Source organism: Lepidochelys kempii, chromosome 5 (assembly GCF_965140285.1).
Source record: "Lepidochelys kempii isolate rLepKem1 chromosome 5, rLepKem1.hap1, whole genome shotgun sequence".
Classification (NCBI taxonomy): Eukaryota; Metazoa; Chordata; order Testudines; family Cheloniidae; genus Lepidochelys; species Lepidochelys kempii.
Genome location: NC_136384.1, coordinates 120,134,296 through 120,148,590, shown reverse-complemented (window position 1 = coordinate 120,148,590; position 14,295 = coordinate 120,134,296). Strand labels below are relative to the sequence as shown.

At 41.1% G+C, this 14,295-nt stretch overlaps 1 protein-coding gene across 7 annotated transcripts in view; it reads right to left on the bottom strand.

The window, feature by feature from the left end:
• Positions 1-212: 212 nt before the first annotated feature.
• LPAR1 (lysophosphatidic acid receptor 1) overlaps positions 213-14,295 on the bottom strand; it is a 99,357-nt gene continuing 85,274 nt past the window's right edge. For 6 of the 7 annotated variants that reach the window (XM_073345597.2, XM_073345591.2, XM_073345593.2 and 3 more), the window contains one exon: positions 213-2,540. In XM_073345597.2, the coding sequence (XP_073201698.1) occupies positions 2,239-2,540 (302 nt within the window). In that variant the 3' untranslated portion in view covers positions 213-2,238. Of the gene's footprint in view, positions 2,541-12,546; positions 12,718-14,295 lie in introns of those variants that run through there. The other variant, XM_073345598.2, reaches the window with a different exon arrangement.

Sequence of the window (14,295 nt, the reverse complement as noted above, 5' to 3'; positions counted from 1 at the left end):
CCCCCCATTTCGCTGCAGGAGACACTGGAAGCTGGGAAGACTCTTCAAGTGCTGAGTCCTCTATCATGCCTACCTCCTCACTAAAGCAACCAGCAGAAGGGAAAGCAGATCTGGGAGCCAGGAGAACAGAGATGACATCCTCCCCAAACCTATTCCCCTCTTTGGGGAATCACCCTTATTCTCTGAGCACTGACAGGCATGCACACCAAACATTGTACACTCATTGAGAAAACTTTATTAGTGGCTTAGCGTGGAGGGTCTTTTCCCCCCGTTAAGTTCAAACAGCCCATCTTCTAGTTCTCATTGTAGTTACATGCGTGAAAAATCTGAGTTCATTGGTTCTCAACCTCAGAAAAGAATATAGCTGTATGTGTTTTGTACAAAGTACGCATAAATATCCGTCCCTTGTTTAACTGATGCATGATCCCTGGACACCTTCTCTAAGCCCACCTGCCCGCTCTCATCTCCCCCACTTTCACATTGCCCCTGCATACCTGCTAAACATTACAGGTGAAAATCCTGGCTCCACTGAAGTCAATGGCAAAACTCCCATTGATTTCACACACACTGGCAACTTTACGCTCTCTCTGCCTCCTTGGTGCTGAATTCCCTTTTTCAGGAATCCTTCTTAAATCTACATACTCTATCCACCTCTGCACAATAGCCTCATGACAGTATTCCAACACCTGTTACGTAACATTCCAGAGCTTTACACTGACTGATAAACCTCAAGCAAGTTATTATTTAGGCATCTAACAACATGGAAAACCGCCTCTCATGAACTTTACTTATGGTCCATTACATTGTTATGCACACTTGGGCGCACACACACAAACAAGTAATTTGGCATACAAAGGTCCCAAGTTCTTTAATACAAAGATCTCTTCTTCACTAAAATTTATTTGATGGCAGACCATGGATTTTCATTAGTATTTAATAATTCATACGAGTTTATATTTGGACAGGTGGTATCTCTTCTTAAAAGTAGCCACGTATGAGATGTCCAGATATTTGGCTGGCTTATCCTAATGGAGGTTTCAGTTGTTTGGCAGATTATATATTTGGTCTCATTAAAAAAATTAAATTGTACCTTAGCTCCAAGTAACTACTGTTGATGAGATGAAGGGTAAATAATTGTTTAGATACCCTCAAAAATGTCTGTCTCTCAGTGCAAAAAAAAAAAAAGATTTCTTTTTTTAAAAAAATGTTTACAAAGTACGCTATATTATGCATTAAAAAAATCCCTTTGCATTCCACAATGAATGAGGAAAAACACTCCAACACCATAAATACATCTTACAAAACACACTTGTGCTTCAGTTTAGCCTCAGGACTGTGTCTCTTTTAGAGCATTAAAGACATATCCTACGTTAAGGAGCTGACCATGAATAAACTTTGGACCTCTTGTGTATGTTACCTATTTCAAGACCACACTTCAGAAAAGAAAGTTAACTACCTTGTGACTAGAGTACTGTTTATTTCATAATCTAAACAAACACTGTAATACAGTCTATGCTTTTCTACTTTCCTGTGGACATTACAATGAGCATCTTTTTCCTAATTAAAATAATCCACCAACACAGAGAACAAGTGTGCTCTCACACCAGTGAAGAAGGTAGGAAGAGTCAGAATTTCCATCATTTTCCTGTGGCCTGTATTAGAAAAATATTTTTGTTTTGCTGTAGTTATGGTATCGTAGCAAAGAATACAAAGACTACAGCATGTTTTTTTCTCCCTGCACAGTTAATGTCCATCACAAGCATGCGGATGGTGATAAATATTAAGTGTCTATTAAATGAAATGCGTTCTTTTTTTAAAAACAAGACTAAGGGTCTACATGTAAATGCAGTGAAGCAGGTATACGCTTAATTAATCGGAGTTGATTTCAACTGGCACCAAGACAAAGCATATTCTGACAGTCTAGTTAGTGTAGTCTAAATAAGACTTTCCTAGTGCTACTTATGAATTCCATTGCAAGGCATCTGCTTTCTACTTTCAGAAAGTATAAGAAAGGACGAGGGCTATAGCATGGCCAGTTCTGCATACGTGGTTGGTGTTGTGCGTGGGTGCATTTTCTGGAAAAAAAAAAAGAGTTCTGTAGTCCATTAGTATTTAAAAATGTCTTGTGAGTTTGTTACTTTCCTTGTGCCCAGCCCTCTCTATGTGGTTTTCGAGCCTGTTATTGTTCGTCCATCAATAAAAATTCTCGGCGGTTCTTTTTGATCATTCAGTTCCTTTTTAAACCACGGAATGATCATTACTGTGTACTCCAGCCAAGATGGTGTGATTGAGCGACGAAGCAGAGCGGTCAGAACCTTCGGTGGGGCCGTTGGCATTCTCACTGCGCTGACAGCAGAGGATCTGTTTGAAGGTAGCACTCATCTCCTTGTCCCGGTAGGAGTAGATGATGGGGTTCATGGCAGAGTTGAATTCAGCAAGTAGCAGGAAGAATTTTTCATAGGCCAGGACATTACACTGAGGACAGCAAACATCAAGGAGCAACAAGACTAATCCTGGGGTCCAGCAGATTATAAAAGCACCTAATGAGAAAGAAAAATCAAATATCAATGCTTTAATCACATAAAAGGCTGTGCAAATGATCTGACCAAAAGCAGCAATGTTTAATTTTATTTTTCTACAATAAATATACTCCCAGCAATGATTTCTTTGAGAGGTTTCTCTCTTAAAATCTGAAAATAACGTTTTCTGGCAGCACTTCAAACCAGAAGAAGAGCCACCCCCCCTTTTAAATATCCCCTCCTTGGCAAATATATTTCCATTTAAAGGTGATAATGAGGAGCATTTTTCCACTTCAGCTAGAGACCTTTGATTAAATCTTGCTCTGGGGAGACAATGCTGCAATTTACTTCTCAAGCTAACAACAACAAAGACAACCCTTCTGTTAGCACTGTGAATGAAGCAGCAGAAAGAGAGAAGCGATGCAGGGAGTAATTCTCAAGGAAAAGAATTTGTTTGGGTCCTGCTAATCCATTTCAGGCCCATTATGTAACAGAAAGTACTAAACATGCCCTCCGTGCACTGAAAGGTAGTCGGTCAAAGGGCTTTATTTCCTTTCTTAGAGCTCTCTTCAGCAGAAATTCAGAAGCTCCTAAGGCTTCAGTAGCACGATTGCCAAAGAATCTTGCATTGATTAAAACACTTTTTCTCCCCCCCTCCCCCACTTGCAGAACAGAGTGTGGGTAAAGCTCAGAACAAAATTCTGTATTTAAGTGCAGGGATGAAATCAAGTAGCTATTATTTTAATAGGGACAGTGAGTTTAGGTATGGTACTCTCTTACTGAGCACTTCAAGATGCTTCCAATATATACATAGAAGAGGAAGCTCTGACATGAAAATATTTGAGAGAGAAAATGGGGGGATTTCAATGCTCCTGAGATTTGCTGGATTGACATCAATGGAAAAATAAAGTCCCTGCGTATAGACATATTTAGCACAGCAATGACAATACAGGCCTCTGTATATTGCCCGGTACATTCTATTCTGTTTAGGTTCTTATACTGCAGCCATCACTATGGTATCTGTTAGCGTACCGCCATTGTGACTGGAGGGGTCAACTCAAGGGGGAAAATAGTTTACTATGCATGGCCCGTTCATCCCACAGCCTCTTTGCTGTGTCTGCCAAGAAGGTGTCAGTTATTCTCACCTATGGCAAATGGTGGTTTTGTGCAATTTGGACACCTTTCCATTGGGAAACAGATAGGCCATCAAACTCATTTCACACAGGCCATTGTTCAGCCACAGACCTTGCTCCAACAGAATGAAGGCCCCAGAACACTTATGCGAAGACTCAGGGTTGCACTGTTCTCTTGTTACCTACTTTTATAGACATGCTTGTATGCTCGGTGCCTCTGGGTGAAATCTCAATTATCTTTTTTCAAAATGGTTGAGTAAATAAATGCCATGCACTGACTGCACTATCCCCAGACCAATCCAAAGCAACACCACAATTTAAAGGAACTTTCAGACACCATTCCTCCTCAGGCACCTCCCATTCAAACTTCACCGAAAGACTGAGGCAAAGGCAACCTTCATAGCCCGAAGAATCACTGATGTCCGGGGTGACATGGAATGACTTCCAGGTCTGACAAATGAAGGGAGGACTGTAAAAGGAAGAAGGTCAGAATGGATATTCAAAGAGCATGGATGAAAGGGCACTGCGTCCATCAAGAGGATTTTAGTGTTGGTTTTTTTTCAGGGAATGGGTGCTTTGCAAATATTGTGGCTATGCATAACAATAAAGTAGCCATGAGACCTTATTTCTCCACCTGTTGTAGCTCTTACATGATGCATCTGGTCTAGGATTCAAATGAAATATCTTTGTGGCAGAGACTGTCTCGCTCCATGTTTTGAAAATACCTAGCACATTTACAGGTTTCAGAGTAGCAGCCGTGTTAGTCTGTGTCCGCAAAAAGAAAAGGAGGACTTGTGGCACCTTAGAGACTTGTTAGAACATTTAGGGGGCTATCACAACAAGCAAAAATCATCATAATCATAAATCTGTCTTCTTAAAGAATAGGAAACAAAGGGTAGGAATAAATGGTCAGTTTTCAGCATGGTAAACAGCGGTGTCCCCCAGGGGTCTGTACTGGGACCAGTCCTATTCAACATATTCATAAATGATCTGGAAAAAGGGGTAAACAGTGAGGTGGCAAAATTTGCAGATGATACAAAACTACTCAAGATAGTTAAGTCCCAGGCAGACTGCGAAGAGCTACAAAAGGATCTCTCAAGACTAGTGACTGTGCGATAAAATGGCAGATGAAATTCAAGGTTGATAAAGTGCAACGTAACGCACATTGGAAAACATAATCCCAACTATACATATAAAATGATGGGGTCTAAATTAGCTGTTACCACTTAAAGAGATTTTGGAGTCACTGTGGACAGTTCTCTGAAAACATCCACTCAATGTGCAGCGGCAGTCAAAAAAGTGAACAGAACGTTGGGAATCATTAAGAAAGAGACAGATAAGAAGACGGATAATATCATACTGCCTCTATATAAATCCACAGTATGCCCACATCTTGAATACTGCGTGCAGATGTGGTCGCCCCATCTCAAAAAAGATCTATTGGAATTGGAAAAGGTTCAGAAAAGGGCAACAAAAATGATTAGTATTGAATGGCTGCCATATGAGGAGCGATTAATAAGACTGGGACTTTTCAGCTTTGAAAAGAGACTACTAAGGGAGGGGGATATGATAGAAGTCTATAAAATCATGACCGGTATGGAGAAAGTAAATAAGGAAATGTTATTTACTCCTTCTCATAACACAAGAACTAGGGGGCACCAAATGAAATTAATAGGCAACAAAGAAAAGGAAGTATTTTTTCACACAAAGGATGTTGTGAAGGCCAAGACTATAACAGGGTTCAAAAAAGAACTGGATAAGTTCATGGACGATAGCAGAAGCTGGGAATGGGTAACAGGGGATGGATCAGTTTAGGAGTACCTGTTCTGTTCATTCCCTCTGGGGCACTTGGCATTGGCCACTGTTAGAAGACAGGATACTGGGCTACATGGACCTTTGGTCTGACCCAGTATGTCCGTTCTTATGTATGTTCCACTATCTGTGTTGTTGTATGTTCCAAATTTGGAATGGCTTGGGTAAATATGACATAACTGATTTACAAACAGTGAACAATTATGCACAACAGATGAATGGTACCAAATATTTAACTGTGATAAATTTTTTTTTTCCAAAGACATGCCTCATGAGAATAAACCCTTTGAGAAGATGGCATACAACACTATTAGCTGCTTGGACTCAGAGGGAACATAGTCTCCTACTGTTAATGTTTGGAATATCAACAAGAAAAATGTATAATATGAGTAAGAACAAGATTATGTCATGGAGGTCAGAGATTCCATGACTTTCAGAGACCTCTGTGACATTTTCCACTTCAGCCCTGGCGCGGTGGGGCCCCCGCAGTTCTCAGCCACGGAGGGCAGCAGGGGGCCTGGAGCTCTCAACCACTGTGGTGGTGGGTGCTGGACCTCCCCCATTCAGCAGGGCTTAGGCTCTCATTCCCTTTCTCTGGCTGCAGTTGTCCCCCCGTCAATCCGTCCCCGCTATTATTTTTAGTAGAAGTCACAGATAGATTGCCGCCTTCCATGAATCTTGGTTTACTGCCTGCAACCTATCCGTTACTTTTACTAAAAATATCTGTGACAAAATATCAACCATAATTATGAGAAGATACTGCAGGAGTGAAGTACAGAACATAAAGGACCATCCTGAAACAAAGTGATGTTTATTTAGGTCTCTGCTTCAGTGCAAGATGTATAGTAGTCACATTCACACTTTACATCAACCAGTCACAATCTGTCAGTTTGGTCAATCATTGACGACAGTCTATTTTTCCTCTACCCGTATATGCGGTCTTCAACCAATGGCTTTGCTTATACAAACAACATGAGAGCCAATGAAAGAACAAGAGGCCCTCTTCTGAAGAAACAGAAATCGCTGGAAGTAGATCTGACAAGTGTGATTGAGAAAAGAGAACACATTTTCAGGTTGATGGATTTTGGGATTTGTTTGTTTTTGCAGATCCAAAACCAAATGAAGGTAAATGGACTTCAAGCCATTACCCCAGCATGCACAAGTCAGGCTTTCTGCAAGGGAAGAGAACTTGGTCTAGTTTTACTCGAGTTTCATAGATGTTTTTATTGCAGTTACAGAGTGAAAACAGAGCCCTGTTTTAGCTGGAAACCTATCCAGTACCAACTGCAATATAATGTTGTATTAAGCTTCACTTTGATGTGATTATTGGAAACTCAGAGACAACTTGTTCCCTTAGGGCTCAAGTGAGCCCAGCCCTGTAACAGACTATTACAAGCCAGTCCCACCTGTGGCACTGGCTTCCCCGGACAAAGGAGGGGCAGGGCCAACGTAGCTGGCCCTGAGAGGGAGAGAACATATGACACCAAAGAGTGGTGCACGTGTCACATTCCTCCTCTGCTTGTAGACAACACACCCAAGAACTCCCAATGGGCTGCTGTGTCTCTCTGCTGCCCCCTACTGCTCCGGTTTTAAGCCACAAAACAGCCTCAAGCCTTCACATTGTCCCACAGTAACCCACACGCCAAAGAGTTACGTGCTAATTTTTAAGTTACCAGACTGAACGGCAACTCTTTTAAAAGTTCTCCGATTAGCAGATGATGCATTTCCTAATTAGCGCTCTTTGCCCTTTTGCGTAAAATGGGATAAGATTACATTTATTGCATGAACATTCATTTTCTCCTACTTTACAACTGCAACATAAAATAGAAGGTGTCTGATCCCTGCCAAGTCACGCACCACGGTGATTTGCCTATTCCCAGTTTTCCAAGCTCAACAATTCCCCTGCTCCTCCCCCCTAAACGGGAGAGGAATATCAGCACTTCTTGCGAATATAAAAATAAAGTGTGTTTCGCTTGGACAAGAAAACAACGAGGCAAAGCCTGAAGGAATGAAAGAGACCAAGGTAATAAAATCTGAAAGAAAGACAGGAGGAAGGAAAAGGAAGTTATTGCACAGCTCTGATAAGATGTGATGTATTCTGAAGCACTCACTTCCTCCTGTTTAACCGTATAATTCCCCCCCTACATACTCCCCTCTGTCCCAGGCCTGGCTGCAGCATTGCATTCATCATTTGCAAGCAATGCCTTTAACCTCGTCATGCCTGGTTCCTCATTTGAAAACTGGGGTGATTACTCCTCATATTGTAAAGTCTCACTTGGACTGGAAGCTGTCTGGGCAGGGAGGTCTTTTTGTTTTGTGTTTTCACAGCTCCTAGCACAATGGGATCCTGGTCCAGGATTAGGACTCCCTAGACACGACCCATAAAACAAACAAATAATAATAGTGATACTTACCCACCCAGGAAAAGTGCTTATTTACCTATAAACTGCTGTAAGTCCTCTGTATTATTAGTTACTCCACATTAGTCCTTCCATAAATATGTCCATCCAACTCTCCCATGCACAGGACTGTCCTCTCCCAGTACCCAAACTCCTCCCCACTTTTGTCCCCCTCCACTACGCTAGTCTCCGCTGCCCTGCTCTCCAGCCGGTCTCTCCTCCTGTTCCCATCAGAGGATTTGGCCTGGGCAGCTGCCTCTCTTGAGTCCACTCCCTACTCTGTTGGAGACACTGAGACCTAGGGCTAGGAGAAGAGGAGTGCTGCAGCTGTGAGGAGGATACTGGGTGTTGCAGCTGGTTACCTGCAGGGGAAGAAGTGTCGCAGCACTTGGTTGGTGGCGGAAAATGCAGGGTCGGGAGACTTTTGGGGTGGGAAGGGCAGGAGTGGAGAAACCCCTTAACTGAGCAAAATACAGGCAGAAACGAGGCTCTGAAAGATCAAATCCTAGAGGAGTCAAAGCGTGGTCAAACAGAGCAACAGGGATAGCGTCCATACTTCATGACAATTTCTAGGATTTTAGTCATGACAAATGCTAAATAGCTAAGTATGATTAATTTCTCCATAGGGAAAACTGTTAGCTCCAGTAACTTGGAATGTAGTTAATTAGCCACGAGACAGCCACATGGTTTTCATGCCTTTCATATCAGTAAGCTTCCTTAGGCTGCAATTCTCGTGTGTGTAGCATGAAGAGCTAAACTCCCAATTAATTACATTAGCATTTATTTACAGCTTATTGTCTTTTTCCATTAATACAAAATTCAGAAGGTTCATTCTAAGTTGAATACTATTATCTGTAACAAGTAATAGTGAATACAGTTAATGGTTCTGCAAATATACAGAATAGGAGTAATTTTTCTTCTATTTCTAGCCAGAAATGATGCTCCCTGATTTTCTCCAAAATGGCTAAGGTATCACCCAAAACTCTCAGCTCAAGAACAAATAGTTATTACTATGAGTTTGAAGCTTTGGTTGGAAATTTTGAGTCAGGTTTTTTCACATAGTTTTTATTTCAATTTCTAAAATGTGCCTGTCTGAAACTCAAGCTCCATGAAGATATTTTTTTAAAAAAGGCCAAGTTCTAACCAACCCAATTCAGCTCTCCACAACTCATCACAACAAAAGCTCTGCCCTTCCACTGACTCCCTCAGAAAATGTCTAGGGAAAAAGATGTTCCCTTACAAAATACACAGAAAGTCAACAAACTCAGGCTTCAGCAGAGCAAAGGGGAAGCAAGTTCCAGATTTGAAATCCCTCCTCTCAGAATGAGCTAGCTGATAAACATATGTAGAGACAGTGGCTTTGTTGAACACAGGGTAAAAGAATTTTACCTAGCAGTAAATGCCATCACAACATGCCAACAGTTTCTGCCACTTTCAGAGAGTTCATCTGAGCAAGCTGACCCTCTGGTATGCATTGCTGAACAAATATGGAATAAGAAATGTGTTTCTGCGTGAGCGTGACACTACTGTACACCAACACAGCAGTGTTTTGTTGAAAGCATGGTTGTGCTCTGACCTGTATACATTGTATTGTATGCTCTGCTGCAGTTCCCACCAGTTGTTTTTTTAATTAAATGCTTCGATTGTATGCAAGAGGCAAACGTGATCTGTAACCGTTACAATGAAATCAGAAAAACATGCCATATTCATCCCACCATAAAACAGCATGTACATATTGTAAGAGAATTCAGAGCAGGAGAACCAAAGCTAAGAGAGGAAGTGATGCACCACGGAATGAGGGAAAGATGGAGTTCAGAAGGTAGCATGCCAGACAGAATACCACAAAGAGCTAAGAATTGGTCATCCTACCGCATCATTGTTTCCAGCAACATTTCACCAGGCCAGCCATTGGAACTCCCTATAGACATCACCATTCCAGAGTCACCTGTAAAATCCTGGTTCCATTCAAGTCAATAGCAAAACTCCCATTGCCTTCCATAAGGCCAGAATTTCACCTCAAATATCACCACATTTGCTGCATTTTTCGGTCCATTTGCGAAAAGGATTTTCAATAAATTGTGTCTACCAAGATTACATCCCTCTCCTTCCTGAACCCCTATCTCTTTTTGATTCTTTCTTGAGATTGTTGGGATGTTGAGTTTGGTCCATTTTCACACAATGTAATACCCAGATTACCTATTATGCAGACATCCCAACTTTTCCCAGTATTTCTTTCCCCTCCCTTAGGGAATAAAGCACGTCTGCTTTGATATCTGTTGCCATCTGACGCTGATCATTTAGGCATAGAATTTGTTCAGACTTAAGCAATGTGTGTGTGTCTCTCTCTCTCCTGTAAACAAATTACCCTCTCTCCTAGGACCCTGGCTGTTCTCCTCTTGAGCCACTTACACACTTCAACATTCTAATGACTTAGTATCTTGTGAAAACATCCTTCATGCTCCGCCTTTGCTCTGTTTGTGCTGGGAACCAGTGCAAACATCTACTGACCTCACAGGGCTGACTTCATCCCTGGGCTTACTATTTAATATCTCACCTTTGTCTTCCTTACCCTTTAGTTGTTTTTTTTTAAAAAATCACTCCATCTTTCCACATTATTGATGTTTCTAGCATGCTGTTACAGTAGATATTTCTAGGGGGCATGCAGGATTCTTTGGAATATGTTAATCTTTGAACTCTTTTTCTGTTCTCTACCTACATCAATGTTATCACATGTTCTAAACCATTTATAATTCATAATATATGTGTACGTGATTTTCACTTCCTCACTATATTCTTTAGGCTGAGTGCATAATTTTAAAATCTTAAAAAATTAAAATAAAAAAATTTAAAAAGTGTATATGTTGCTAGTTCTTTTTGCTTTTGGTTATGCTTCCTACAGTTCTACACTTTAGAAAGTGACTTTTTCTGAAGTATTATTCTCATTCCTTAACTTCCTCCATCCTCTTAGTATCTCCTCTGCTGGTTCCTCATCACCATCCAATTACCTGCTTAACTGCTCAATAGAAGTGTGACGCTGTCCTGCGGTAGCTCAAGAGCCTGGGTACCACTCATAGGGCAGACTGTTAGGAAACATGACAAAAGCCCCAAACTGGTTGAGAGTTCTATTTGCACCAACCAATCATCAAGAGTAAACTCCGCAGGTACTATAACAGCCTTAACATGGAGTCACAGACAGTCCCCTTGGGTACTCCCCAGTCTCGCCATCCAGATAAGCATACCTTTGTGACAGATGGTCCCTTACATCAAAGGCCACAGCAATATTCAGGTTACTCCCAGTCCCAAAAGTAGCAGTCGCTCACCCCAGGTAAATTACACCTTTGATATCATACCAAAGACAGTGCTTGTAGCCAACCCTATAATAAACTATTTAAAATTTATTACTAGGAAAAGGAAATAAGACAGTTATTTACAAGCAGGTACACAAATGAGCTACAAGGTAAGCAGATACACAAATGAGCTACAATCTTAAGTTTGAAAAGGTAATAGACGCTTCTATAATAAGTAAGCTCTAGATTTCTTTTAGGGCCAACTCAGAGTCCAAGCAGCATAGAGATACAGTTCCTTCTTGTTAAGGTTTTTATTCGTTCCCTCCCATGTACTCTGAACTGTGAACTCAGCAGATGGGAGGAATTCACTTGCATGACTCTTTCATGGGGTGTGTGGAGGGAATAGCTGAAACACAAAGCCTTCTATCCTTTTTAATGTCTCACTCTAGTCCATCTGGTGCTGATGGCCTTTTCCTGTTGGGAAGGACGTAACATCTTCTGCTGGAGATCAGCATTTCACACTAGTTAATCTCTCTCTCCTGTCTGGTGATAGTTACAGAGGCTTACGATACAAATGATTAAATATTACCTTACAATACGGAATACAGATGTTGATGAATGCATGAAGCAACTCACAAGCATTCAATGAACACTAAATGCATTCTTATAATCTTAGTGCCTATTTGAAGAATACTAACACACAGGTGGGCAAGACTGATTCCAACTATGTATTTGCCAGCTTTCAGCTGAGACCTGGGGACCTTGGCATGAGCCGACATCTAGTTTGCCAGCAGCACAAGATTTACCACTCTAGCCAGCCACTTCGGCTGCTTTGTCCACCACTATCTACCCAGAACTAAACATGTCACTGACAGTATTTCTGAAAAACAAAAAAACTCTTCACAGTTAAGCCTTCATCTTATTTAATGTTTCCATCTCTATTGCAGGTCACGGCACATGCAGTTTATTGACACTAATGTCACTGGCTTTAACATGAATCAAAACAACTTTTTCCTTCCTGGCTCTTGTTAGAGGTTTGTGCACCCCGGGAGCAATGTCTCCTACACTGGCATCCAGAAAGCTCCAACTTCTAGAGACAACTGTTAAGTTGCAACGTTCCCGATGGAAAGGAATTCTATCCTAAACTAGTGAGGAAAAACCTATTGAAATCTGTTATATTCCTTCACATTTAGTGCACTGTAATGGAAGACCATCAGAATGTTCCAGAGAAAAGACTGCATTTGCCCATGATCGCTAGTGAGTATGAGTCACAACTGCACAGTGTGCTAATTAACTTCACAGGGCACATCTTGAACAGGACGTAGCATGCAGGATTCATCACCTAAATTCTTCACCACAGTCCTTTTCTCTCCTCTTCAAAGGAGCAGCAAAATCTCTGTGTCCTCTTCAGATTTTTCGTGCTAAACTCTTTTTGGGCAACTACACTGCTGGGTTTGCTATGCCAACCTGCTTGGTCACCACATTGTTGTTCTACCCACAGCTGAGCTCCAGTTTTCCACTACATTATAGACTGCATATTTGTCATGTTCTTGGCATGGTTGCTTCACTTTTTAAGAGAAAGAAAGGAAGAGAAAGAGAAAGAAATAAATGGCAGTTTTCCCCCCAATAAGATTGGCAAGTGACAATTTATACTGTGAGAAAACCAATCCTAGTTTGTTAGCAGCACATGAGGTCTAGGAAAAACACAACATATACATAGTGAGTCTGCTATAGTCTCAGACTAATACACAAGCAAGTTTGCTCTGGAAGACTTGGCTTGATGGCAATCTTTCCACTGACAGTTGGATAAAGCCCTAGAACAGTCCTATTGTTTAAACAGTAGTTATATGCACGTGTTGTCTGTGGCTTGCTTATATCTAATGCTTGCAAATTACCAAATGCCCCTTCGTTTTCTATTTAGATTTAAGAGCTCTTAAAACATCTCATAGCAACAGCTAAAACCCAGGAAAATATGAAGAGAAAAAAGAAAACGGGAGGCAGTGGAGATGCAAAGAGCAAGACTGATCACCTTATCTCTAAGTTGTGGGTTCAATTCCAGCACCAGTGCCGACTGAGAGCCGCTGCTGTCTGCTAGCTGTTTAGTAGCCACGTGAAATAAATTTGAGGGTCTCTGTCCCAATTGTAAGGGACCATCTCCTCCATCAGACTTGACTGACTGACTGAGACACTCCTACAAGAGAAGCCAAAGACTGAAGGGACATGGAAGTAAGCCATACAGGTTTCCAATTATAATACCTTTTTTTAAATTAAGGAGCACACAAAAGTCCTGCGTTTCACATATACAGTGTAAGTTATTTATTAAAAGGCATTCTTTGGGATTGGTGCATGAAATCTCCTTTCCTTGAACAACTGTAAAATCTTGGGCTGAAACAATTTAGCAACATGCATTTAACATCTCTTAAATTAAAGATCTGAAGGGAAAAAAATAATTCACCATTAATCCAATAACTGAATTTAGTGAGATTCATGAATAAGTGAGTTCATTTTTTCCCTAAAGGAAGACAGTAAACTGTTTATCTATAGAAAAGCATTTTAAACAAAACAGGAAATCATTAAGTGACAATGGTCAAGATTTTGGCTGGTTTCTAAACCAGAAAGTTATGGGAAGCTAATGTATGAATGAGGTCCAGCTGTTCCCAAGGAAATTTAAATATTTTTCCCCTCCATAAAATAAAATGACAGTTCCCGAGCCTCATCCTTGCCAAAAACCTGACACAAACAGGAAGTTTTGGTGTCTATCATCATCTTGCAAAGTTAAATAATGGCCTTAGCGCTCCTAAGGGGCACAACGGGTGACACAACCTCGCCTGTAATAGCAACTTGGCTGGAATGGGTGCATAAAATATCGTCGATGACAGGGTCTTGCAGAGTCCGACCTTTGCGGTACTTGTGCCATTGGCACAGACCTATGTAATACTGTGTTACACATTGGACAAGGGTCAAGGAAAAGCAGATGATGATTAAAAGAATTCAGATTTGGGGAGAGCTGGAAGGAGAAAATATTTTCAGTGCATATATCCCCTCCCACCTGCAGCTTTTTAGGCTGGATTTGACTATTTGTTGGCAGCTGGACTACACAAATTTATAGCTTATGGCTATCACTGGATGTTATTTGCTTTAATTT